We start from the raw sequence: 26,978 nt of genomic DNA, 5'->3' as shown, positions 1-26,978 counted from the left end.
TTGTCCCGGGTCACGATTGGGGGGAATGGGGGGGGGGGGGGGGGGGGGGGGGTTGGTGCTAAACTGCTGGTCTGAATAACAGGTACGATTTCCCCGCCCCCTTCTGACTTCTGATGACAACTTATAGGATCAAGCCGAGAGAGGACAGGTCAGAGATGATGGGTAAAATGTATCTGATCCTTTGGTTTCGAGGCTCATCGCTGATTTTTATCCAGCGAAAATCAAATATTCAAGCGCTTTAGTGAATGATTACTATCAGCGTCGGGCCGCCAGCTGTGCCAAATTAGATTTTTGAGTAACAATGAGTCACACTGACACACACATACATTTATATAGATGGACCCATGGGGCTCTTGTTGTGGGTGCAGGCAGACACATGCCAAGCAAGTACTGTAATAGTCGCCTGGATAGGAGCCAAAATGTCAAAATGAGTCATGCTGTTTATCATGGTATAGCCTATTCATAATTAGAAATATAGAGGCTCTTTGGCTATCACTGTGGACAGCCAGAGGGGATGTGATACTTCTATTCTTATCTTTAGATACGGAAAAACAAGACTAGGTCAAACCTAGTATTGTACTGGATGGTGTGTGATAACATGAATGCCGGAGATGTGCTTGCTTTTTGGGAGTGTCGGCCGTGCATGGTCAAAATTCAGCCAGGGCCGGCCCGCCCTATATGCGAACCAAGCGGCTGCCTAGAGCCCCGGGAGCCCCGGGAGCCCCGGGAGCCCCGGGAGCCCCGGGAGCCCCTCCCCTTTTTTTTTTTTTTTTTTTTTTATAAACATAGGCTATAATATTATAGGCTGTGTGTGGTAGTTAAAACATAGGTTGACGTTTATTTATGTTTGTAGTTTAAACAAAAACATAAATACTGTAGGCTACATACAACACAAAAGGCTGTTATTTACCTTTTGTCGCCACCTGGTGAGTAAATATATATGTAACTAAAACCATTAAAATTGACAACCGGTCCTGCATGGGAACCCCTGGTTTAACTGACCTGGCAACCCCTATGGCTGCTGGGTTCTACACGCTTGCTTGACACTGATAGGGCTACAAACGAGCGTCATTGTCATGTTTGTTTGTTTTAAATATTCTTCTAAATATGGCTAAAAGTCCAAAAACGTAAAATTTTACGGGGCGCTGCCCTAGCGGGCAGCACCGGGAGTCCCCTCCTTACAGCACCCCCTACTTAAAAGTACTTCCAGCGCGGATGCCACCAAACCCCTGCCCCTGGGAGGGCCCCCCTGATCTATATCCTGCTTAGGGCCCCCAGATGGCTAGGGCCGGCCCTGAATTCAGCCCAATCCGACCTGGGGTGTGAGGTGGTTTCCAGGACTTTCCAGGTGGTTCCAGGACTCCCCCTCTCACTCAGTTAACTCCCCCTCTCCTCTCTCTGTGTTGTTGACAGTCTTTCTCTCTCTCTCTCTCTTGCAGCTCTGTGTGTGTGTGTGTGTGTGTGTGTGTGTGTGTGTGTGTCTCAAATGCAGAGACCAGTGGAGTAGTTTCCCCCTCCCCTCTGTGTGTGTGTGTGTGTGTGTGTGTGTGTGTGTGTGTGTGTGTGTGTGTGTGTGTGTGTGCTGCAGATGACCCATCCAGTGGTTTTAGGATTTTTTTATGCCTCCGTCGCGGACAGCTGTGGCCAGAGGCATTATGTTTTTGGGTTGTCTGTCTGCCTGTCTGTCCCATTCTCATAACACGGTATCTCAGGAACGCTGGGAGGACATTTCTTCAAATTTGCCACAAACGTCCACTTGGACTCACGGATGAACTGAAATTTGGTGGTCAAAAGTCAAAGTCACTGTGACCTCACAAAAGACGTTTATGGCCATAACTCAAGAATTATGCTAATTATGAAAAAAATTCACACAAATATCTAATAGGATAATGGTGAAGTGATGACATTTTATATCTAAAAGTTCAAAGGTCAAATTCACTGTAACATCATAATGTTTTTCTGATCAATGTACTGTACTGTAAAATTATCTTGGGCCATTCTACAGTACAAAATGGTGGAGGTCATGTCACTTTTGCAGACACCAAAACCCCTTAAGTTGGCCTAAAAATGACATTAATTACCATATTGATTTGGACCCCAAGATACTTGTATGAGTCCACCCACTTCACTTCCTCTGCCGGGATGACAACCAGGCCAGGGGGCCTCCTTTTCCTCTGGTAGTCCACCACAAGCTCTTTGGTTTTGCTGATATTGGGCTTCAGGTGATTGTCGTTGCACCATGTGATGAAGCTCTCCATCAGTTCTTTGTACTCCTCTGTAAATAGTCTCTGAGTGAAGAAGGCATGTTTCTCACTGGAAAATATTCACTGGAATCATACATGTCAATATAGTGATGACTTCCATTTCGTCACAAAAAAAATACACTTCCTACTTTTTATTAAATTCCTTCAAAGTCTTCACTACATATATTTTATGAGTCTAGACAGACATGGATGTACAGTAAACTGCAACTTGAGCAGAGGCAGAGGCGTACAGTCGTGATGCGGTTATTTCTAGTTCTTTCTTTTTGGTAACCAAAGTTCTAAGAAGGTAAGGTTGTGCCATGATGATGTCTTGTGCTGCAGCTTTTATCTAAATCACAGTAGAATATATATATATTTTTAAGAGAAAGGCCTTTTGTCTCGATGTGCTACACTTCCCACTCAGATCTGCTTCCTTCTAACATTCAAAGAGCGAGTCAACAGATGTGCCATGGTATGAAAAAACCTCGTTCCACTTAAATGTTGTCGGTACAAGCTGTTCCGCTTGTAAGTCTCAATGCTTAATCTGGAAGGTGTGTCTTTTCTTTTGAAAGATATGCCTACTGCACTGCTATTTTGGACTTTTGGACATTGCTTTTCATATTATTACAACTTTTACCCCTGTCTACTGTATCTTAAAAATGATTGTCACACCCTCCCCCCCACACACAATACAAAGGTACACATTTTCATTTTCAGTTCCATTTAAAATTCCAATCTAATTCAGATGCCATTAAAGTCAAATATGACATACAGTAAGTCTATAATTCTCATAAGCCTATTTTTAAATTTTAATGTGAAGTATCACACTACAGTAGGCTACTATAATTGGGTGGCTAGCGGCGAGTGATGCACAATTGCAGTTGATCGGGCGAGGTTGCGTGTGAAGTAGTTTGAAGTAGTGTGAAGTAGCGAGGTTGCGTAGCGTGCGAGGTTGCGTAGCGTGTGAGCTGCGTCTGCGACCTCGAGGGCAAACCAACGAGGCATGGTACAAATTAGCGCTGCCAGTTCAGCGGTTGAGCCAGCGTCGCGAGGAACGCTAGAAAGGAGCACGGCCCACGCTCAATTTCTAGTTAGGCTGTACTAGGCTGGAGGTGTGTATTAATGTTTTAATGATTTTTTAGCATCAGACAATATTCATATCAGAAATCATACCATAGATACATATAAGAAAATATAAGTGTATAGGTGATGTATATTTGCAGTGGTTGAGTTGATAGAGTTGCTGATAATGACTCAACTATTACTTCTGATATTTCTCACTTGTTGCAAGTGCGGGGGAAGGGGGGGGGGGGATCCCCACACACTGGACTTTCAAGACACTTCCAATATCAGAACACCCACTTTTTGTTTGCACATTTTTAATTGTGACAGGGACTGATGTTTTAGGTAACACATTTTAACAGATTATGAAAGTGTAGATTGTAAGCTTTCAAATGATGTGTCATACATTGAAATCTGAAAATATTTAAAGAAGATATGCTTATTTGAATATTTGTACTCTTAAAAGCAACATTCAGAGAAAATAGTCCTGAAAGTTGGTTTGGTTTGTCCTGAACAAGCTTAGTTTTTCTAACAAATTATGAGTATTTAGTGTTTTGTACTAAAACTGTTGTTTGTTATATTGAGTGCATTCTTCGACATCTAAACTTTTGCACACACAAAAAAAAACCTTGATCTTGATTTGTACGATTTCACGTTGCATACTTGTTACCCTTTCACCAGACGGGTCACAATTATGTAATATAACGAGCGGGCAGCCGAGTCTCTCTCATGCTTTTATCGTTTGTGAAAGTGTGTGATTTTCTTTCTGCTGCACCACACACTGTGCCGTGCACATACACACTGTGCCATGCACAAACACACACCGCACCGTGCACATACACACACCGCACCGTGCACATACACACCGTGCCGTGCACAAACACACACCGTGCCATGCACAAACACACACCGCACCGTGCACAAACACCTGTTCACCTGTGCACACACCAGCACAAAAGCACCTGTGCATGGCAAGCCTGCGCACGGCAGGGCAAATATGTCTGTTCCCTCGACGACAGCAGACAATAGAGTCATTATAACAAGACAAACAGATTACACACTCCAGCACTGCCTGCTGCAAAAAAGCAAGCGTCCTGTCAACAACATGAACGGGCTCAGAGAGGAAAGGCACACATTAAAGAGGTAATCCATGAGATGTGTTTTTACCGCGGCGCCCCGGTAGCGGAGCCTCGGTTATATAACACCACATATTTGGGAGACTCAGTCAGTCATTCGGTCCGGGACACTTACTGAGGTGTCCGCATTGGGGCAAATTCCTGTGAGTTGGTACATCTCAGAGACATCACATTTGGCCCAATTACAGATATTGGTAATCAATACTACCTCCAGTAATATTTACCCAATTGGCCTGATGGAGGCCATAACCACACCTTTTTACACATGTTCAGCTGACCTTGCAAATTTGCCTGGCTCTCAAGGTCCGTCTGGAAAGTTTTTGAGGTATTTTGAAAGTTTTGAAAAAACACATTTTTAACATATTCTCCTACACCATTTGACTGATCACCACCAGATTTCGACTTTTTTGATTTTGTCGTCAACACCAAATTTGGTATAGGTCCCGTTGCCCTGTACAGGATCTGTACTTGTCTATTTTGTCTGCATCTTTGTTGCTTGGTTTTGCACCACACTTCCCAGAGATCACCTGTCTGTCAATCATGTATTTATTTATTTATTTATTTATTTATTTATTTATTTATTTATTTATTTATTTATTAATTATAATAGCTGAGGTCTGGGGTATGGGTGCGAGAGTGTGATGAGTGTGAATGAGCTGTCTGTGTTTTTGTAGTGTATGTTATGTAGGCTAATGCTATTTTGTTTCAGTTTTGTATGATTTTTGCCATTTTGTATTCGTCTATAGGACCCCCTCGAAAATGAGATGCTACATCTCAAGGGGGCTATCCTTTGCAGAAATTCAAGTTCAAGTTGATTCCAAACAAGAGGATTTTTCCTGGAAAGATCTACGCCGGGTGTTGAGAACAGCGAATGTAGAAGCTTTTGTGAATGGGATATAGATTGAATTACTGCTGTATATGAATCAGAGATAGAGAGTAGGAAAGCAGACACTTATTTCTATGAGGAATTAACAGATTATTAGTTAGCTAAGTTACTTCAAGTGCTCCATGCGCTGTAGGTCTACAGTCACTTCGCTGATCCCCTGTAAATCCCCAATATACGGCTTTAACATCTTCTGCATTGCCGGCTTTCCCATAAATATATTTTTCATTCTCTCTGAAATACCCTAAAATCATCCAATATTTATTGTCTAGTAAACAGCTGCAGCAGAAAGAGGGAGAAGCTCCATCTTGGGGTGTGATTTCCTGACATTTCCCCCATTACAGTAATAAACTGATTTCATACATCTGCATAAGCGTAATCCATCGGCCGTCAGAGAAACACACTGATATGCATGCCGCCGCCATCACATGGCTGTCTAGGCCTCCGTCTGGACAAATTGGACATGGGTGTGTGTGTGTGTGTGTGTATGTGTGTGTGTGTGTGTGTGTGTGTCATAGGCCTAAATGTTGTCTCAAATGTTCTTCACATCAAGGACTAACTGACACGGATTAGACCACAGTCCCCCATTTGATAAGATTTTGTTTCTTCCCACAGTGCCTGCAACCAGGGGCGTAGGCAGAAATTCAATTATGGGTGGGCCTGGATAAAATTGGGTGGGCCTGGATAAAATTGGTGGGGCAATTGCATGATGAAATTTTGCGCGCGAAGCGTGCAAAATTCCAAGATGTCAGGAAGTCGTCATGCATTAGACTCTGGAGATGATGTGCCCTGCGTGTTTAAGCTACAAAACCATTAGCTAGCAAGGCAGCAGCAAGTTTGCCTCTAGAAAACAAACAATATATATATATTTTTTTTGGGTGGGCCAGGGCAAGAAGTAGGTGGGCCTGTGCCTACCCAGGCCCACCCGTAGAAACGCCCCTGCCTGCAACTAGTATCACCATTACCGACGTAGATTTGTGGCTCCAGTCTCCACGTGAATCGTTATCACAACGCTGTCGTATAGACATGGAACCAAAGGCCAGAACACAACGACATAAATGTATCTTTTACTTTAAGAGTGTTTACTTTTACTCACCACATTTCAAAAGCAATGTCTATACTTTCTTACTCACTACCTTTTCAAAACAGACTCGTTACTTTTGGGAAATCATCTTTTTGTTTATTTTTTCTGTATCAGACAGCTTCCCTTCTGGAAGCAGCAGATCAAGTGCCAAATGTGATTGGCTGCTCGCTCACCAAAACGACAGCAAAAAGAAGGGAAAAGGACAGAGAGAATTAACGTTACTGATAGTGAGATGCAGACTCTTTCTCATCTGTTAGTCAGTGCAACTTCATCTTTTACCAGAGTTAATTTTTAGATGAGTATAAGCTATTAGACATTACTTGTATCACATGAAGCTAATTAGAAGACCAAAGTCATCCATTGGCCAGCCAAGTGAACTGGTATGGCCATTTTCAAAGGGGTCCCTTGACCTCTCACTTCAAGATATCTTGAATGAGAATGGTTCTATGGGTACCCGCAAGTCTCCCCTTTACACATAGAAACTGCATACAGTGTAGCTTTATGTCTTTGAGATTTTCTTTATTTCAGAAACAACAAAAACCCACAAAATAAAAAAACATTATTAGAGAAACAAGTGACATAAAACAAGACGACATGGGAACCTGATGCTGCATCGCTGGACTGTGCTGAGGAGGTGGAGGGGGCAGGTGCACTTGATGCTGCATCACTGGAAGGTGCTGAGGTGGAGAAGGTGTTTGCTGGTGGCAGAGTCCTGCACACACGCACGCACGCACGCACGCACGGGCACGCGCGCGCGCGCGCACACACACACACACACACACACACACACACACACACACACACACACACACACACACACACACACACACACACACAGACACACACACACACACACACACACACACACACACACACACACACACACACACACACACACACACACACACCCCAACCTACACAATCATGTGCAATACTAGGCCGCAATGTTAGTACTCTTCTACTTTACTCCACCTTATATATATTATGGTAAATTGCTAACTTCTTGGTTTGCCACACTTGGTTGTTAATACTGTATCTTTATACCTGTTTATATCTTTACATTTTTTATATCTGTCTATATCATGTATATTTCTTCTAACTTATTATGTTCCTCATGTAACGTATAACTTGTGCACCAACCACACCAAGTCGATTTCCTTGTAGGCCTATGTGCAAACATAACGTGGCCAAATCAAAGAATTAATTCTAATTCTATTAACATTATATCAGGGACAAAACATTGTCTTAAAATGACAATAATATCGTTTATCGCAATTATTTGAGACAATATATTGACCAACAATGACAGGCCTACTGTTAAGTACACAATCACTTTCTATAATTGTGTTGGAAAAATAAATATATCTGACTCCTATTGTTCGCCCCCACAGGTTGCTTTTGAAACGTCTGCTTGTGTGTGTGAGTCAGCAGTGTGCGGCCTAAAGATAGTCTAATTAAGCTAAAAGGTTCACTGGCTCCTCCATCGCTCCTTTCTCATCCAATCCTCCCCCTTCCTTCCCCAGACTCTTCTACCACGTAGAAACTTCTGACTAATTAGCCACAGTCTTTGAGCTCAAATAAGATGAGCAAACCGCAGACACATCTCTACCGTATGGCTTGCATACAATGAGAGCACATGGCCTCAGGGAGCTTTCTTGCTAGGTCATGTTTGTCAAGCCAAGCTGAACTGGGAGTTATTTGGGGTAGCGGGTGTGGCGGAAACCCGATATGACCTCTCTCATTCCTCATCAGTGTCATCACTAATGCAACCCAATCGCCAGAACGATGTCGGCATTGTACATTTCTGCAATCCACGGATATGTACTGTATATCGCAAATGTACATTTGAAACAAAACGTCTGCCTTTTCTAAAACGTGCTATTATATGTTTCTGCATATCTACAATATCAACGTAAATATGAAACTTAACAGCAGTTAATTTGAAAACCTTGCTGCTTTTCCAATGTTAAAAGCAAATAAAACAACTTTAACTTGTGTTATGTTTAGGCAAGTAAAACAACTTGGTTTAGGTTAGGATTATGGTTTGGGTTAGGCTTAAAAAAAGCAAAAACATTAGTGACTCAGTTGAAATGTAGGTTTTGGACTTTGTGTTTACACGCTCCATCCACCGTAGCCACAACACCCTTCCTGGTCACCACGCTATTTCAATAGCAGACTCGATGACATTGATATGCACGTATCTATACACGTGCTATGCAATGTATTTTTGCTTCAGAAACGTAATATTCGACGTATCCGTGGATTGTACAGATGCCAGCAATGTACAGTACAATGCCAGCAATGTATCCTGACGACCAGGCTGACTAATGTCTCCTCTCTGCGTTCTCTCTAGGCTACGGGCACGCGGCTCCGGGGACGGACGCTGGGAAAGCCTTCTGCATGTTTTATGCCGTCCTGGGCATCCCCCTGACCCTCGTCATGTTCCAGAGCCTGGGCGAGAGGATGAACACCTTCGTCAAGTACCTCCTGAAGCGCATCAAGAAGTGCTGCGGCATGAGCAGCACCGACGTGTCCATGGAGAACATGGTGACCGTGGGCTTCTTCTCCTGCATCGGCACCCTGTGCATCGGGGCGGCCGCCTTCTCGCATTACGAGGACTGGAGCTTCTTCCAGTCCTACTATTACTGCTTCATCACATTAACTACGATAGGCTTCGGGGACTTCGTGGCCCTCCAAAAGAACCGGGCACTGCAGAGGAAGCCCCTGTACGTGGCTTTTAGTTTCATGTACATCCTGGTGGGCCTGACGGTGATCGGGGCCTTCCTGAACCTGGTGGTCCTCCGCTTCCTGACTATGAACAGTGAGGACGAGCGGCGCGACGCCGAGGAGCGCGCCTCGCTGGCCGGCAACCGCAACAGCATGATCATCCACATCCAGGACGCAGAGTCGCTGCAGCGCGGCCGGCGGCGACCCCGCGAGGAGCGGCCGTACCGCGCCGAGGTGACGGACCTCCAGTCGGTCTGCTCCTGCATGCACTACCACTCGCATGAGTTCGGCAGCTCCGGGGGAGGGGCGGGCGGGGTGGGCTGTGCCTTCTCCCATCAGAACTCGTTCAGCTCGCAGCTGAACCCCAATCAGTACTTTCACTCGGTCTCCTACCGGATCGAGGAGATCTCGCCCAGCACCTTGAAAAACAGCTTCTTCCCGTCGCCCATCAGCTCCGTGTCGCCAGGCCTTCACAGCTTCACGGACAATCACCGGCTCATGAAGAGGAGGAAATCCATCTAAGTCTCCGCCCACACGGGACGTTTAGCTTTCCATGTTTTATACACTAGGTCAAACAATGCTGCTCCTTACCAAAACTTATTTCAGCACTTTTGTTTCTTTTTCCTTTTTCGGGTTGATATGTAAATATAAAAAGTATTCATGGGAACAGGTGCAGAACGCTGCCCAGAACAGCAGGCGTGGACACAAAGGGATGCAAAGCATGAAGCATGGATGTCTATTTTTTCAACAAACTGGCCCATAAAAAACACAGTACATGAACTGTGAGACCTTCCTAATCGCAGATTTACAATATTGATATATTAACTTTGGTTACATACCAAATGATGCACACTTGGCATTTTGGGGAGATGCTATTTTTCAAAGGGAGTATGCCTGTTTCACCTTAACTTGAAGAAACTCTTACCATTATGTACTATTCCATTGCCTCACTGCAGACAGAGAATTTAAAATGACTTAAAGCATCAGGTATTGTTTTCTATAAGCAATCATACTTAGGCAAATATGTCAATGGTTTCTCCACACAACATCATGCCAAAATATTGTTGCCAATATTAGCATGTGCATTAGATGTCATTTAATGTGTGCCATGTTTTTGTGACATCCTTTTATCTGTTTTCAAAGCAGCCAATTTTGTATGAAGGACATGTCTATAGGTCTTATTTGTCTCAGATTTAAAGGATCATACTGGTGTTATTGACCTTTTTCTTGCCTCATCTCCAAAGGTCACAGATTACAACAGAAATATTGAGTTAAAAATTTACTCAGAAGGGAAATTTTGCACCAAGAGACATTCAACAATGATACAGGGAGAAATCCATCATAGAAGAGGAGCAAGAGACAGACCCGAATGCAACGCAGCCACAAGGCATACTGCATGTACAGTGACGGTAAAGGGCATGGTTGCAATCATAGAGATGTCCCAATGTTTCACAACTTTGCGAACAAGTAGTTAGCTAACTAGCTATATTTATATTCCCAAACATCCGCCTTTGATTGAAAGCATTAAGTTGGGGGTTGTTGAAAGGCATTCTGGGAAACAGGAAAAAACAAACAGAAGTAGTATTTTGTGTAGTTTGTGGATGAGGCAGGTTTAGGGAACAAAATTTGGGAACGCTTTAGATTACAACCCGCAAATTACCCTATAAGTACAGGGTAACAAGATCTGTACTTACAGGGTAAGTACGGGGTACTTAGGGGGTAAGTACGGGGTACTTATGGGGTAAGTATGGGGTACTTAAGGGGTAAGTATGGGGTACTTACATGGTAAGTACGTGGTACAAGATGCGAATTTACCCTGTAAGTACAGGGTACCAAATCTGTACTTACAGGTTAAGTACGGGGTACAACACCTGTACTTTACAGGGTAAGTATGGGGTATCACACCTAGTTTAGAGGGCAAGTACGGGGGTACACGAACGGGGTACAAGAAGTCTTGTACCCCGTTCTTGTACTTACCCCGTAAGTACCCCGTACTTACCCTGTAAGTACAGATCTTGTTACCCTGTACTTACAGGGTAATTTGCGGGCTGTATTCTTAAGTGTTCCCCAAAATTCCAATACTTCATCACACAATAACTCCTGGAATGCATTGAGATGCATTGAGAACACCAGGAGATTTAATCTGCCATTCATTTTTCCATCTACGTTTTGTAAAATGCTTATAAAAATAGTTTTACTTGGTCAAACCAAGTGATTCAGCTATTCAGAATCAGGAGCGACCTATAACATTTCACTTGGGTCAAACTAAACAACAAAACAAACAAAAAACACATTTTGTGTTGTTGATCCGAGTGAGATGTTACTGTATATGGTCTCTCCTGATTCTAAATATACCTGAATCGCTTGGTTTGACCAATTAAACATTTTACGAAACGTAGATGGAAAAATTAATGGCGGATGAAATCTCTTTGCTTATGCCTAACCCGGAAGAGGGCGTGACTTTGGCACTATATATCACAGTATACGAGTGTCAAAGGGTGGATTACAGCTACAGTACCAACTCCTCCAAAGAGTATTTAAATGATTCTCCAATGGCCCCAAGTACTGATTAGAGGTCAGTTACTGCCTATGTGATGCATGCGTGTAGAAGCTGATGCTAAGTCATGCTAGCTAGCATCCCACCACGCAGTGCCGAGGATAAAACTTTCACAGCGACTCTTGAGGTTTAGATGGACTCTGGAACCATTAGGAAACACAACCTAAACTAAATTAGCTGAAATAATGAGTAGGACTTCATGTGTTGGGACAGCTGAATCGGAGGGAAAAACCTCAATAACATTCGTGTGATCCTTTCAATTGATGTAAAATATGAGAAGAGGAAAAGGGATAGGAATTCTGTTTTTATGTTTGAACGAGCTGATAAGTGCATGTACTTTGTATGAGGAATGGGGAAAAGATCATAATAACTTTAAAAATGAATTGAGTATCTTAATGGCCAATAGTCTTAAGAATGATTTTGGACATAACATTTTTTTTATGTTTTTAATTTTGCCAAAGTCCAGCCGTTCTGAAAGGGATAAACTTTGTTTACTTGCTTTCCTTTCATTTTCCCCCTTCATACCCATTGTACAATAATGTTTGTTCTCAGGTTTGAAAGAATAGCCGTTTGCTCCTAAAACAAACAAAATCCCAGAAGTGCGAATGCATCTGTCGGACCAAACGATGCACAAGTCCTTGTTTCCAAATAGCCTATTAGGAATTTTCCAGAGAAAGGGAATTGAGATGCATCATCTCACTGTGGTCTGTGCTGTCTGAGGCACAGGACTCTGTTTGTTATAGGCATTGTTTATGGGAGCCAGGGGGCCGACAAATATTTGATCAATTCTGGATACTAATGATGATTACAGGCCTGTTTTAAAGCCCAATCCAGAATACACGTATAGCACCACTTTTAATTCGACAGTTGGCCCACTGCTGACTTTGAAGACAATAGTTTCCATAATTGTTTAAATTAATTTCGGAGCTGTAATTGTATGTTTAAATACGTACGTATTGTTTGTACAGACGGGAGCAAAATGGAGCAGTCTTTTGAGTTGCACCAGTGAAGAGATAGTTTCCCATTAATTAATCAATCAATATGTATGTATACCCACAATTCATATGCTCAAATATTCTTGGATTGGGACTTTAAAGAGCTTGGAATTTCAGTATCCTACTTCAGGCTTGAGTAAGCAAGGCTCATATACTGTACTGGGTAGCTGAGCATGTCACACAAGGTGAATTCTACTCCATTTGGGCAAATGGTGGAGTGCCATAACAAAAATACAAGGCGGAGGAGATAAGTGCTAAAAGCATTGTTTCATTATTGGAACTATACTACTGGCTTATCTCAATATACTGTACAATATGTTCATAACACCCTTTGGAATAAAAAGGCCTTTTCATAGCTGAGATGCACATGTATTTTTACACATTTTAGCATATGTGCCTTGAAGAAACAGCATTCAATGTTTCTATAAGTGGGCACATGTATCTTACCATGGCTGCAGATCTGTTTGTGCTTTAGCAAACCCATTTGATGACTATTGATGTCTGGCTTCAGGGCTAATAATAGCGTAGATGTGGTTAATGTATAGACAGATCGAGGTCCAGGCAAACCAAGTTCATATGGGGACACGAAGAAGAAAAATCTATATCTGATCTTAATCCTACACCGTCTATAACCATCTGTAGATTCAAGTGCACATCCAGAGCCGAAGCAGATTTATTCATATTTGCGATGAATACTTAAGATTTATGTTAAGAAGTCTCCATAGTCTCACAACGGGCCCAGCTGCTTGTGTTTGAATAATTTTGTGATGCTTCGTGATAGGGGTCTTCCATAATATCAATGGAAGACCCGCTGCAGAATCTACCTACACTATGGCATCGCTTACGTCAATCGCCATCGCCTGCCTTTACGGCTGGGTATCATTTAAATAATTAGGATACCAGGACCAATACCAGTACCCTTAAAGGCATACTATGCGGCATTAAAAAAGAAGTATAGACTCGTATAAAAGGCATAGTATGCCTTTAGTGATACCGATACCAATAGTAATTTTTTTAGCCATACTCATGAACATTTTGGTGGCATCTCCACACGTTGAACTGCCAACTCCGTCACATACACTGAGCTTGACGTCACCACCACCAGACTGTATGGGTTGTAGCTGCTGCAGTCGCGCGCCAATCACATGTCACTTGTGGCGCTTGCGGTGATTGGCTGCATTTTCTTCTAGATCTGTTGATGAACAGGATTGAATGCAGGTGTCGTTTGACTGGAGAAGTTTCTATACTATACTTGGTACTGGATTATTTCGGTTGATACCTGAAAGGTATCAAGTACTAATACACAGCCCTACAGTAGTACCTGCCTTCCATTGACAGCAGTTCACATGCAGTTAAACTTTGGAACGGCAGTTTGGTGGAATGTTTTAAACCGTAATGGATCTTTGAAAGGAAGCAGCAAACAAATGAAGCCATTTGCTCTTCATGAGCCACGAGTCGGATAATCTTTCATCCCAGCCCCTTCGTCCCCGCATCACCCACCCACCCAACGCACACATTAGAGGGGGACACATTTGTTTGCCATCGCAAAACGTGTCATATTGATGGTGCCTGATTGAGCGTTCCTCTGCAACACAGATGGCGTAGAGGAATAGGCGCGTGCACACGCCATCAACTACAACTGTCGCACAGTGCGATGTTATTTTTCCACCGCGCTGCATTCACCGAGACATAGGTGAACTGGATTTGAATTCAGATGGTTATTGGCAGTCGTTTGTGTTTTTGTCTTTCCTTCCTTCTGCTTTTCTTATTTTGCCGTGCTTGGCCTCCAGGCATCGTACACTGTAGGCTATGTGGCCGAAACCTCCGTGTGCTGTCCATTCCCTCTGTCAACAGCGCCATGTTTTACTATGACAGGGACAAAGAGACACTAATTGCACTACTCTCTGTGTAATTCGATATTCTAGAAAGGCTGTTGGGGTTATGATTTTCCCATTCATGTTCCGTATCTTCTATTTCAAAAGTATCCTTTTTGCAATTGGTTCTTCTTTAGATCTGATGAACAAAACAAAAACAAACAAACAAGCAAAACACGTAGGCTACCATATTTCTTAGAGGGGATTTCTATCCCATCTGTCGCAGGTCTGTCACGGTTTCCAAAACCAGTTGTGATACCGGCCATGTCATGTTCTGATACAGTACATGCAGCAGCCCCAGTATGGGTACCCTCTTTTCAACATACCGAGAAGAGACTGTCGAGGGTTGTTGAGAGTGAAACCACCATTTTACATTTGTATGTTTTTGTTTGTTTGTTTTTTATTTTATTTTTGTGTGTGTGCATGATTTGGTGTGGAAGACTCACTGGGTTACGTGACCCGAGTGAAGCCATAACACACTTGAATAAAAACAATGAGCCTCCTTCTGAAATCTTCTGTTGACTATACCTTTTCTTCTCCAAATCACTAGGGGACTTCGATTCACAACATTCCAAAAAACAGTTTGCATTAAGAAGAGTTACAACATTACATATTCATTAAATCAACTATTTCAAAGTGTTCGTAACACGCTGCAGGCCAATTTCTGAAATCGAACAGAATTTTGATAAATTTTCAACCTACTGATACTGTAGTAATTGATTAAAAAGTACACCTAAGAATATCTCATTTGCAGGGCTAAAGCTAATACTTTGCTCAAGACTCCCAGACACTGCAGCTAAAGAAATAAAAAGGAAGGAGACCAATTCAAGACAGAGGGGCTTGACCTCCGGGGGTCTCCGCTGATTAATATCCAGAGGCACTGAGAGCTAATTGAATATAGCCTCATTCTTCAATATTTCAGACCTCGAGGCGTTGATCAGACCAGAGTGGAATGGAATATTAGATGAGAGAGAGAAAAAGGCCGCAGGGGTTATCTTAAGTTTTTACCACATTTTACACAAGTCTCAGAGTTAAGGACTCTTCCTTCGTAGTCCCGTCCATTCATCAAAACAAGGGAAATAGAAAAAACAATCAGGGTGCCATGATGGCCTAAATCAGTGGTTCCCAACCTTTTTCTGGCTCATGGCCAACTTGAAAATCTCAAACATGTCCACACGGCCCACACCTGAGCATAAACAGCACGGAGGCCAGATAATGCGTTCTCAGAGCACTTTTTATTTTAATGATAAAAGGAGCTCCACACAGAAACCAGAAGCTAAAAGAGGGGCTGTCTGCAATCGGAAATCATTGATTACACATTAAATAACACTATCATTAAACAATGGAGAAAATAGTTCTCATAGATAATAATAATTAAAAAAAAATCCACCAAGATCGCAATGTTTTGCAAATGATTTGGTGACCCTCTTGCAATACCTTCGTGGCCCACCAGTGTGCCCCGGCCCACAGGTTGGGAATGGCTGGTTTAAATGCTGTTTCATAGGCTTTTCCACCCTGGTAAGAAAGCATTTAGGAAACACTGAATACGCTCAAATGTAATGCTATTGAGAAATAGGGTTATTTGAAAATATCGACTATCTGTAATCGGTATTGGCCTTGCAAAGTCCATAGCCTCACTAGGGATGCAATAATCAATATTGGATTTTTTTTGGCTAATATCCAATATGCCAATATTTTCCTACTCTTTTGGCCGATTGCTGATGCGGTAGCGATGCATGCATTTATTCCACCTAATTTCAGAGACCATGAAGTCTCTCCTGTAGTTGAATTATGTCTTCTCTTATAATAATAATAATATTATAAATATAATCAATCAAACTTTATTGCAGACTCCACTGTCCAAATAGACATACAATAACATATAGTAAATATATATACTATATATACTATACTATACTATACTATATACTATACTACTATACTGTATATACTATATAATATATATACTATATAATATACCCTTTTCACAGCAATCATTTTGACATGTCAAAAATGATAGTTCCATTCCATTTAGATGTTCCAGTGCCAGGGCCCTCGTTAATGGCATTGGTTGCACCTGTGTTTACCCAAGCTTTGAAACATAAAAATGGCTGCTTCGAAAAGGGTCGATTAAAGCGTCATTCTATCGGCCTGTCATATCGGCAGAAATGTTCGTTTCGGGCCGATGCCGGTATTTCATTTTCAAACCTTTATCGGCAGATACTGAAGATGATGTACTAGTATTACCAATATCATTGTGCATCTCTACCCATAACTGTCGAAACCTGATGTGCATAAGCTGCTCCATATGCCGTGGGTGTGTGAGCAGGCGGGAATTTGACAGAAAAGTGAGCTCTTCTGCCCAGTCGCCTGCCTCTCTCTCCATCTCTGCGCGGCCCGAGCCGCGGTGCAGCTGGCTGGGTGTTCAGTAGGTGGGAGAATGAGCAGGCTGCATACATCTCTTCCCTTCCCACACCTCAGTAATTATACTGTCAGCCGTGGATGGCAGCGAGTGCAGAGGGCGACACAATAAGAACAGTGGCGGAGGGGCGTTCGGGCCCTCTCGCGGTGTAAAGGCCTGTAATTTTACATGCTAAATGATCATGCAACGGATCCAAGTTGCTCTGCAGCGAGACCGTGTCCGCCATACCAATGATATGATGAAGCTTCGCAAAGCAGATGTTGATGGCGCGGCCCTTGTTGACTTTGTTGTTGTTGTTGTTGCTGTTGTTTTGGAGGGCCCTGTAGCCTGTACTACGAAGCTAGTTTAATGCCTTATCCGAGTAAGTTTGAGTTTAAACCTGGTTTAGCCGTACTACAAAGCAAGTTAACTTTCAATCACCATGGCAACTGACGCTGCAAAGCTAACCTGGTCGCGACCAGGTTAGCTTCAGAGGATAAGATCAAAATCCATGACAGACCCATATAATCGGCTCTCTGGAGTCACTCACCGTTCATATAAGATCGCCATATGAAAAATAGATTGCAGTTGTGGCAAGGTGGTGGTGTAATTAAACCAGAAGATATAAATGACCCGACAACGCCACCTGGGGAATTTCACCCCAGGAACTATAAGATGAAAACCTAGGCTAAATGAAATACAAGTCTCATAGGCTACACAAGTTCAACACCTTAAAGCAAGACAGAGACGTGGTTCCAAAAGTAAATGTAAATTTATTGAATAATGATGACTGGAAGTGTCTGTGGAGGAAATAGGTTAGTAGAGAAAATCTCAATGTTTATAAATGTTTAGCAATAGGTTTATTACAATAGTTTAGATAACAGTAGATTTATTCTTTTTAATAACACTTCCAATACTTAAAAACCAAACTACAAAAGGAGGGAGGGGGAATGTGGGCGAAGACCAGCAGTGGGGAGGCAGCCTACATAAGGGTGTGTTCCAGGAGTGCCACAACTTACCCACCACTCGTGTACTCACAGCAAACGGCAATCACTGCAAACAGGTGAAATATATGGTGTCCCAGTGCGCTTAACACTACAATCCGGTGAAGGGGACCACACTAGAGTGCCTAGCCTCCACCGCCGCCAGCCAATGCTCCACTAAAGGGGGGGGGATAATCAATTAAAAGAAGCAATAAAAATCAAAGTACAAAAGTTAAAGCCAGTTGGTTCAATCTAAAACCAATTTCCCAATACAAATGGGACTCAGGTGATGGTAAAACTGAACAAAGCTAAAACAGTAATAATAAGGCAAAACAGCAGCTGATTAAGACCTAAAATACAAAACCACACATTAGCCAGGTCTGCCACGTCACCATTACCTCAGGTATATACATTATACCTCAGTGACCATTACCTGGACACAAAGTGTATCGTCTTAGGACTCAGGTTACAATCCACAACACAAACGGGTAGACAGGAACTAAAAGACAAAATACAAGGGTCAGTTGCAGTGCCAATACACTTCACATGTATGGTGACAGTTGGCAAACATACCTCAAGGAAGATACATCAAGTCAGGCCTAGCAGACACCAGTACGGCCAGGTAGATGAACACAGGGGACTGTGACACAAATAGAGTCAGTCACTGGATAAACAACAAAGGATTGAAAACCTTGGGATTTCATCACCTACCTCAGAGTAAGAGCAGTGAAACCCACACAGCATGGCAACCAGGCAGAGAGAGACGGCCATGATGCCACAGGTTTCTTAAATACTGTCACTAATTAGGGGGGTTGGGCTAGGGAGGAGTCAACCTAAGTCCTGCAGGGGTGCGTTCAAGACTGAGGGAATGTCTCCCAATATGAACACAAGTGTTCTCACTACAATCCACCCCTGCTTTTTGAATCGTCGGCCCGACGATTGTTACCTATTGCCAAGGCCTAAAAATGGCAGCCATTCCGTCATCAGCTACAGGAACCTGGGAGTTCGTAGCCCCAATCATCCGGCTCCCTGCTGTTTGAGGGAGATGGTAAAAGTTTGTGTGTTGGCCTGCGTTGGCACGGGTTGTTCTCCTTAAGGTCCCTTCATTGGAAGGGGGTTGGGGCGCACTCTGAGGTCCCATTGATGGCTGGCTCCCTGATGCTGTAGTAGATGCGGTAGGGGCCATTTGGGGTTGTGCTGGCAGTGATGAGTTAGTCTGTGGGCATACAGAATTCAGAGGCACATGAGTCAGAGTCATTTCAGGCCTTACCACACACCAGTCCCCATCCAATGAATCGCCCTCCCCGACAAGGGATTCCACATCTTCTTCCGCAGAAGTCTCAGCAGCTTCATCAAAGGCTGTACTTCCAGGATGGCCTTTAAGCAAAGAGCGGTGGACATGCTTCACCTTACTGGGATCTTCCACTGGAGCAATGGTGTATACCGATCCTCCCTCTTTCGGGGCTTTCAGGACCCTGTACACCACAGAGCTCCAAACGTCCTGAATCTTGTGGCGGCCCCTCAATCCTACGTCTCTGATGTACACCAGCTGCCCTTCCGGTAGGGGTACATCCTTAACCTTTTGGTCATGATTTGCTTTACGGCGGCTTGCTGCAGCTTGCAGATGCTTGGTGGCTCCCTCAAATGCAACCCTGAGTCTGCTCTGGTGCTCCACAATCCAGTCATGCGTACTGCCTGCTCCGGGGGCCGGGATTCGTCCTAGGAGGAAGTCAACAGGTAAAAGAGGATCTTGACCAAACATCAGAAAGAAAGGAGACTCACCCGTAGATTGATGGGCTGTGGTATTGTATGAAAAAACAACTTGTGGCAGGTAGGATGACCAATCCCTTTTCTTGGTTATGGGTAAAGTGCGCAGCAGGTTGTGTAGGGTGCGGTTAAATCTTTCGCATTGGCCATTCCCAGCAGGATGGTAAGGGGTAGTGCGGGACTTCTCAATGCCGTACAAGCTGCATAACTGTTGGATCAGGGCGCTCTCAAAGTTCCTGCCCTGGTCGGAGTGGATACGGCTAGGCACGCCAAACTTGCAGAACCACTCGTTTACCAGTACCTTGGCCACAGTTGAAGCCCGTTGATCATGTGTGGGAACTGCCTGGGTGTACTTTGAGAAAACATCCGTCATCACCAGAACATGCTCCATCCCATTCTTAGATGGCTCCAGCAAGGTAAAGTCAATAGCCAGAATTTGGTTTGGGCGGGCAGCAAGAAGGTGGCCCATATATGTACGGGTTGATGGCTGGGTGTCTTTGGCTACTTGGCACCTTTCGCACTCTTGACACCAGCGTTTAACATCTTGGTGCATACCGGGCCAATAGCATCTCTGCCACACCAAATGTGCCGTCCGTTCCACACCCTGGTGGCCATGCTCATGGTGTAGCTGGTGTAAGACCTGGTTCTTCAGGGACAAGGGCAGGACCAGCTGAAGGACCTCATCGCCATCTGGGGAAAAGACTTTGCGATGGAGCACACCATCTTTCTCCACTATTCGGTCCCACTGTTTAACCAGCCCCAGAGCGTCCCTGGACATCTGGCGCCGTTCAGCTGCATCTGGACCCTTCTTCCTGGTCCAGAACCCCAGGAACTCCTGAATGATTGAATCTGCTTTCTGTAAGACACAGAGATCAGGGGGAGTGTGCGAGGGGAAAACAGAGATGGCATCTTGAGTTACCTCGAATGCTGGCCTGATAATGACTTGCTGCATGGCTTCAGGAATTTGAGAGCCAGGAACCAGACCAGCTGCATCCAATCTGGGCAGGTACTGCCGAGAAAGGCCATCGGCATTGCCATTACTTTTGCCGGGCCGGTACTTGAGGACATAGTCAAAGTTGGCAAGTTCTGAAGCCCAGCGCTGTTCCACAGCGCCCAACTTTGCTGTCGAGAGATGGCTGAGGGGGTTATTGTCAGTGTATACTACACATTTCTGCCCCAACAGGTATTCTTTGAACTTTTCTGTCATGGCCCATTTAAGGGCCAAAAATTCCAATTTCATGGAACTGTAATTGTTCATATTACGTTCTGCTGGCTTAAGGCCCCGGCTGGCATAGGCTATTGGCCTGATCTTACCATCTTGCTCCTGGGAGAGGACAGCTCCCAATCCGCTGTGGCTGGCATCCACTTCGAGGATGAATGGCAAGGAGAAGTTGGCATAGGCTAGCACTGGTGCTTCCACAAGCTTGCTCTTCAGTCCTTCAAAACCCTGCTCGCACTCCTGGGTCCATGCTGCGGTCAAACTCCGCTCAGACTTCCTCCGGGTCTTGGTGCCACGCAGTTCAGCATCCAGCCGGTGCAGAGGGGCTGCCAGCTTCGCAAAACCATCTACGAAGCGCCGGTAGTAGCTGGCAAAGCCGAGGAATGAGCGTAACTCCGCCACATGGGTAGGGCGTTGCCACTTGGATACAGCCTCAATTTTTCTGGGGTCAGTAGCCACACCCTCTTGGGAGATGACATGGCCCAAATAGCCTACCTCCTCTTTGAAGAAGCAGCACTTCTCCAGCTTGGCCTTGAGGTTCTCCTGCTTCAGCCGCTCTAGCACAGCCTCCAGGCGCTCCATATGTTGGGCTACAGTGGAAGAAAAAACCACAATGTCATCCAGGTACAACAACAAAGACTGGCAATGTTGAGCCCCAAATATCCTCTCCATTAGTCTTTGGAAGGTACTGGGGGCATTGCAAAGCCCAAAAGGCATCCTGTTCCATTCAAACAGCCCAAAGGGTGTACAAAAAGCAGTCTTCATCTTATCCTTCTCAGTGACTGGGACTTGGTTGTACCCACTAGCGAGGTCCATAGTCGAGAACCAGCGGGCACCAGAGAGTGCATCGAGGGATTCTTCAATTCGCGGCAGGGGGAAGGCATCCTTCCGGGTCTTGCCATTTAGCAGCCTATAGTCGACACACAACCGAAGACTTCCATCCTTCTTGCGAACCAGGACGATTGGTGATGCAAAGGGGCTACTACTTTCCCTGATTACCTGCGCCTCAAGAAGCTGGTGGATGTGGGCTTTCACTGCATCATACTCTGAGGGAGGAATACGTCTATACCTTTGTCGTACCGGTGTCTCATCGAGCAGAGGTATATCATGAGAAATAAGCTTTGTACATCCCAAGTCTCCCTCATGAGCCGAGAACACATCACTGTGCCTCTGTAGCAAAGACCTGACACTGTACTGATCCTGCTCTGACAGGGAAGACAAATCAATTGCATTAACCCTCTCCTGCACCGAGCTAGTAACCGTTTGAGAAGACAGTGTGGCTGAGACCTGTTCCTCGACCTCTGTGACCCCTTTGGGTAGACTTACTACATGGGCCTGGCTCAAGGTACCTATGACTGTGCGCGGGTAGAGCACCACATCATTGACCCCAACATTGACTATAGGGATGTAAACTGTACCTTTTGTAAGTTGAACCAGGGCTGGGGAAGCCAGTAAACCAGCCGGTAATCCGGTACCTGGAGGCTCAAAAAAAACATCATTACCAGAGAGGTGCTGGGAGCAGGTCGCTGCCACAAGCTTCATGGTACCACCGGGAACTCTGAAAACCCTCTTTCCCTTGACCCGTACTCGGCCTGAACAGTCAGGGGGCACATTGACCTGGGACTGGTGACACCACTGTAGTGCTTCTTGGAACTGGCTGGGGGCCTGTGACACAGAAGGTACATCAAAAAGAGCAGAGCCATGGTGTACAAATAACTCCTTGTAACAGGTTTTGATAATGTTCATACCTAGAATACCTGGGACTGAAGATGAGTAACCAGGGGGGTCTTTAACGACTAACACGCCACGTTTGGTAATTACCTTATCACAAAGCTCAACATCAAGCTCAAGGTAACCAACATAGGGTATGTCCAGCCCATTAGCGGCCTTAAGGCGTAGCCAATGACATGACCGAAGCTTCTCCACGCCCCAGGGTTCAAAATTCTGCACAAAGAAACTTTCTGTTATGGTGGACACCATTGACCCTGTGTCAATCAAACATGGAACTTCAATTCCTCCCATTAACAGAGTTATGTGTGGACAAGCTGACATCAAATCTGGTTCAGAGCCCATTATGCCCCCGCCTGAACTTTGGCTCAGTAGTTCAGGGGGTGAGAGTTTCCCGATTGCTGATGCTGGGAATATGATCTGTCACTAGGTGGATTGGGAGCAGCATGGGAAGTGGGCTGAGCTTGGGCATAGACTCTATCACCATTACACTCCCTCGCAAAGTGACCAGATTTCTGGCACCTTCTACAAATCACAGACTGCTTCCCGTTCCTGAAAGGGGGCGGGGAGCATTTTGGAGGGCGATAAGGCTACTACTCAGTTGGTTTAGCTGTTCCTGTTGATGCTTAAGCATTTCCTTTAACTCTGCCAACTCAGACCTAGAGTTTAGGTTACCTGAACCGGAAGGAGGACCTCCGGCCATTGCAAACTGGAAGCCTGCAGCAGATGGGACAGAGTAGCTCCTACCCCTGCCACCCCCTGGCATGCCTTCCCGCTCCCACCTAATGGCTTCACTACGGGCCTCAAGCAAGGTGGCGGTGGGATGGCGTCGGGCAAACTGCTTCAATTCCCTGCGGAGAGCACAGTCAGATACATGTTCAACAAACTGGTCCCGCAGTACTACACTGGAGTTTGGCAGGCCATTAGGGGCATTCGTTACAACCCTGTCCATCAAATGCATCAAAGCGTGGGAGAACTCTTGCAGGGTTTCACCCTCCTGTTGCTTTCTTGAAAAGAACTCTTCCTGCAACGAAACATAGGATTTCGAACATCCATACAACTCCTGCAATATGGCAAGGATTTTATCTGGATTCTCCCTTTCCTCTTTAGGGCGATACTTAATCTCCTCTCTTGCCTCACCCTCCAAGTGATCATAAATGAACAGTGCTTGATCAGCCCCAGCCAAGTGGCGGGCACGCATACAAGATTGGACTTCCTCCACCCACTCTACAATGCTTAGCCCAGTCTTACCTCTAAACATGGGACATTTTCTGTCTCTTGGGACATGGACCAGTCGCTCGATTACTGGAGCGCTAGAGGGGAGGGGCTGGTGGGTAGAGTTACTTGATGCAGCACTAGTACCAGGTGCTGCATCCCGCAGCAGTCTGTTTTCAGCTTGCAGTTGAGTGACCAAGTCTTTTAGCTGTTCCAGCTCAGCCATGGTGAAGGGGAGGACAAGAGCAGGAGAGGTTAGAACAGGCCTGTTGCTTGGAGTTCCCGATGTGCAGGACCAGCTGCTGTTTTGCCTATACCATAAACATTCAAATATACAAACTGCTAAACATTCATTAATGAACCAACTGGTAGAGAAAAACAAAAAAAACACACGTCTCTGCTTTTACAGGGATCCTGCCGACTAACGCCAGATGTGGCAAGGTGGTGGTGTAATTAAACCAGAAGATATAAATGACCCGACAACGCCACCTGGGGAATTTCACCCCAGGAACTATAAGATGAAAACCTAGGCTAAATGAAATACAAGTCTCATAGGCTACACAAGTTCAACACCTTAAAGCAAGACAGAGACGTGGTTCCAAAAGTAAATGTAAATTTATTGAATAATGATGACTGGAAGTGTCTGTGGAGGAAATAGGTTAGTAGAGAAAATCTCAATGTTTATAAATGTTTAGCAATAGGTTTATTACAATAGTTTAGATAACAGTAGATTTATTCTTTTTAATAACACTTCCAATACTTAAAAACCAAACTACAAAAGGAGGGAGGGGGAATGTGGGCGAAGACCAGCAGTGGGGAGGCAGCCTACATAAGGGTGTGTTCCAGGAGTGCCACAACTTACCCACCACTCGTGTACTCACAGCAAACGGCAATCACTGCAAACAGGTGAAATATATGGTGTCCCAGTGCGCTTAACACTACAATCCGGTGAAGGGGACCACACTAGAGTGCCTAGCCTCCACCGCCGCCAGCCAATGCTCCACTAAAGGGGGGGGGATAATCAATTAAAAGAAGCAATAAAAATCAAAGTACAAAAGTTAAAGCCAGTTGGTTCAATCTAAAACCAATTTCCCAATACAAATGGGACTCAGGTGATGGTAAAACTGAACAAAGCTAAAACAGTAATAATAAGGCAAAACAGCAGCTGATTAAGACCTAAAATACAAAACCACACATTAGCCAGGTCTGCCACGTCACCATTACCTCAGGTATATACATTATACCTCAGTGACCATTACCTGGACACAAAGTGTATCGTCTTAGGACTCAGGTTACAATCCACAACACAAACGGGTAGACAGGAACTAAAAGACAAAATACAAGGGTCAGTTGCAGTGCCAATACACTTCACATGTATGGTGACAGTTGGCAAACATACCTCAAGGAAGATACATCAAGTCAGGCCTAGCAGACACCAGTACGGCCAGGTAGATGAACACAGGGGACTGTGACACAAATAGAGTCAGTCACTGGATAAACAACAAAGGATTGAAAACCTTGGGATTTCATCACCTACCTCAGAGTAAGAGCAGTGAAACCCACACAGCATGGCAACCAGGCAGAGAGAGACGGCCATGATGCCACAGGTTTCTTAAATACTGTCACTAATTAGGGGGGTTGGGCTAGGGAGGAGTCAACCTAAGTCCTGCAGGGGTGCGTTCAAGACTGAGGGAATGTCTCCCAATATGAACACAAGTGTTCTCACTACACAGTCAACTGAGAATATAACAAGAAAAACATTTGTGGCTCTGTAGGCTACATAATTAAATTAAGCCTACTTACCACTTTATGTCTTAACAGCTCAACGATGCGTGGAGAAATATGATCACTATTAATCACAGCGTGCATATCATGAATGGACCCTCAAATGGAGTGAGGGTGATATTCTCCTACATGCCAGAAAAGCCTATACATATAATATAGATATGGGATAAATATGGATAGCCCCAATACTAAATATGCAGGCTATTCTTGCATCTTTCAGCTGGAACTGTGTCCTGTAGGCTGTATGCCAATATATGAGCAAAAATAGGATAGTTTTTATCAATGATAATATGCCCGCATCGTCTCAATTCAGTTCAGCAGTTTTCTCTTTTATAGTAGGCTATTAGGCTTTATACTAGGCTATTTTATATATGAATTATTCGATCAGTGCAACCACACACATGAGTGATAGAGATCATTATTCATTGAGCATGCGTTTCTAAATCTATGGTCTAAATAGGCTTACAGATTGTGGAAATGTATAGACTGAGACTGCTGTATCAATGTATGCAGCTGTATCAGACAAAAATCGCTGATCAAAGTAGCCTAAATCAAATGACTGATGTGAATACAAGCTGCTGCTTTAGACAGCCCTTCAGCAGACTATCCAACGCGGATTTTCATTCTGACATTAAATCGCGGATACATTAAATATCCGCTAAAACTCTGATCATGCACTGCACTTTCATGGAACGAGGAAATGGGTGTGGAAATGGGTGTGGGCGTGGATCAACTCAGCTGTTCATAATGTGATTGGCCAGCGCACCTCTTTCGCGTGGACGCGCGCCTGTGCACGAGCGAAAAACGTGCGCGTGCACAGGCAGATCCCAGGTCCACTTACCTAGTAAAAAACCAGCGTCGTAGTATCAGTTAACTAGATAGCTTTGATCCTGTTCAGTCAAACCAGATCAAAGGGACTTATCGCGGATCTGTTAAACTAGTTTCGTAGTACAGGGCTCTGAGGCGAGAGAACGAAACAACAGGAGATTTGAAACAACTGAGTCTGGCTGTCTAATGAAAAATGGATCTACTCAGGAATCAAAACTGTGTGTTAACAAAAATATCATCCTTCATGCTAAAAACTCTGCAACAGCCGGGCTCTGAATACAATCAATGAGACTGACATGTGGGTGCGATTGAAAACGATACAAGGTTATTTTAATGGTCATAGTAAGTAAACCTGTTACAAACGAGGGAGGGGCCAAAGGGGTCAAAGGGCTTGGACTAAAATGTTTGCTTTGACATTAAATTTAAAATTGTCAAGTAATGTCATGAATAAACATATAGGCTAGGCTATGGGCAAAAATAAAAAGGGTTGG

General features: G+C 44.3%; 1 protein-coding gene across 1 annotated transcript in view; it reads left to right on the top strand.

Moving 5' to 3' along the window:
* The window catches only part of kcnk9 (potassium channel, subfamily K, member 9), a gene marked incomplete at both ends in the record, with an annotated part of 51,109 nt that extends 41,452 nt beyond the window's left edge, over nucleotides 1-9,657 (top strand). Inside the window, one exon of the mRNA XM_083645699.1 lies at nucleotides 8,762-9,657. Within this exon, the coding sequence (XP_083501825.1) occupies nucleotides 8,762-9,657 (896 nt within the window). The remainder of the gene's footprint in view (nucleotides 1-8,761) is intronic.
* Nucleotides 9,658-26,978: the final 17,321 nt, after the last annotated feature.

This window comes from Poromitra crassiceps, assembly GCF_964638095.1.
Source record: "Poromitra crassiceps genome assembly, chromosome: 11".
Taxonomy (NCBI): Eukaryota; Metazoa; Chordata; class Actinopteri; order Beryciformes; family Melamphaidae; genus Poromitra; species Poromitra crassiceps.
The sequence above is the reverse complement of the archived record's forward strand: the minus strand, read 5'-3'. Positions and strand labels throughout refer to the sequence as shown.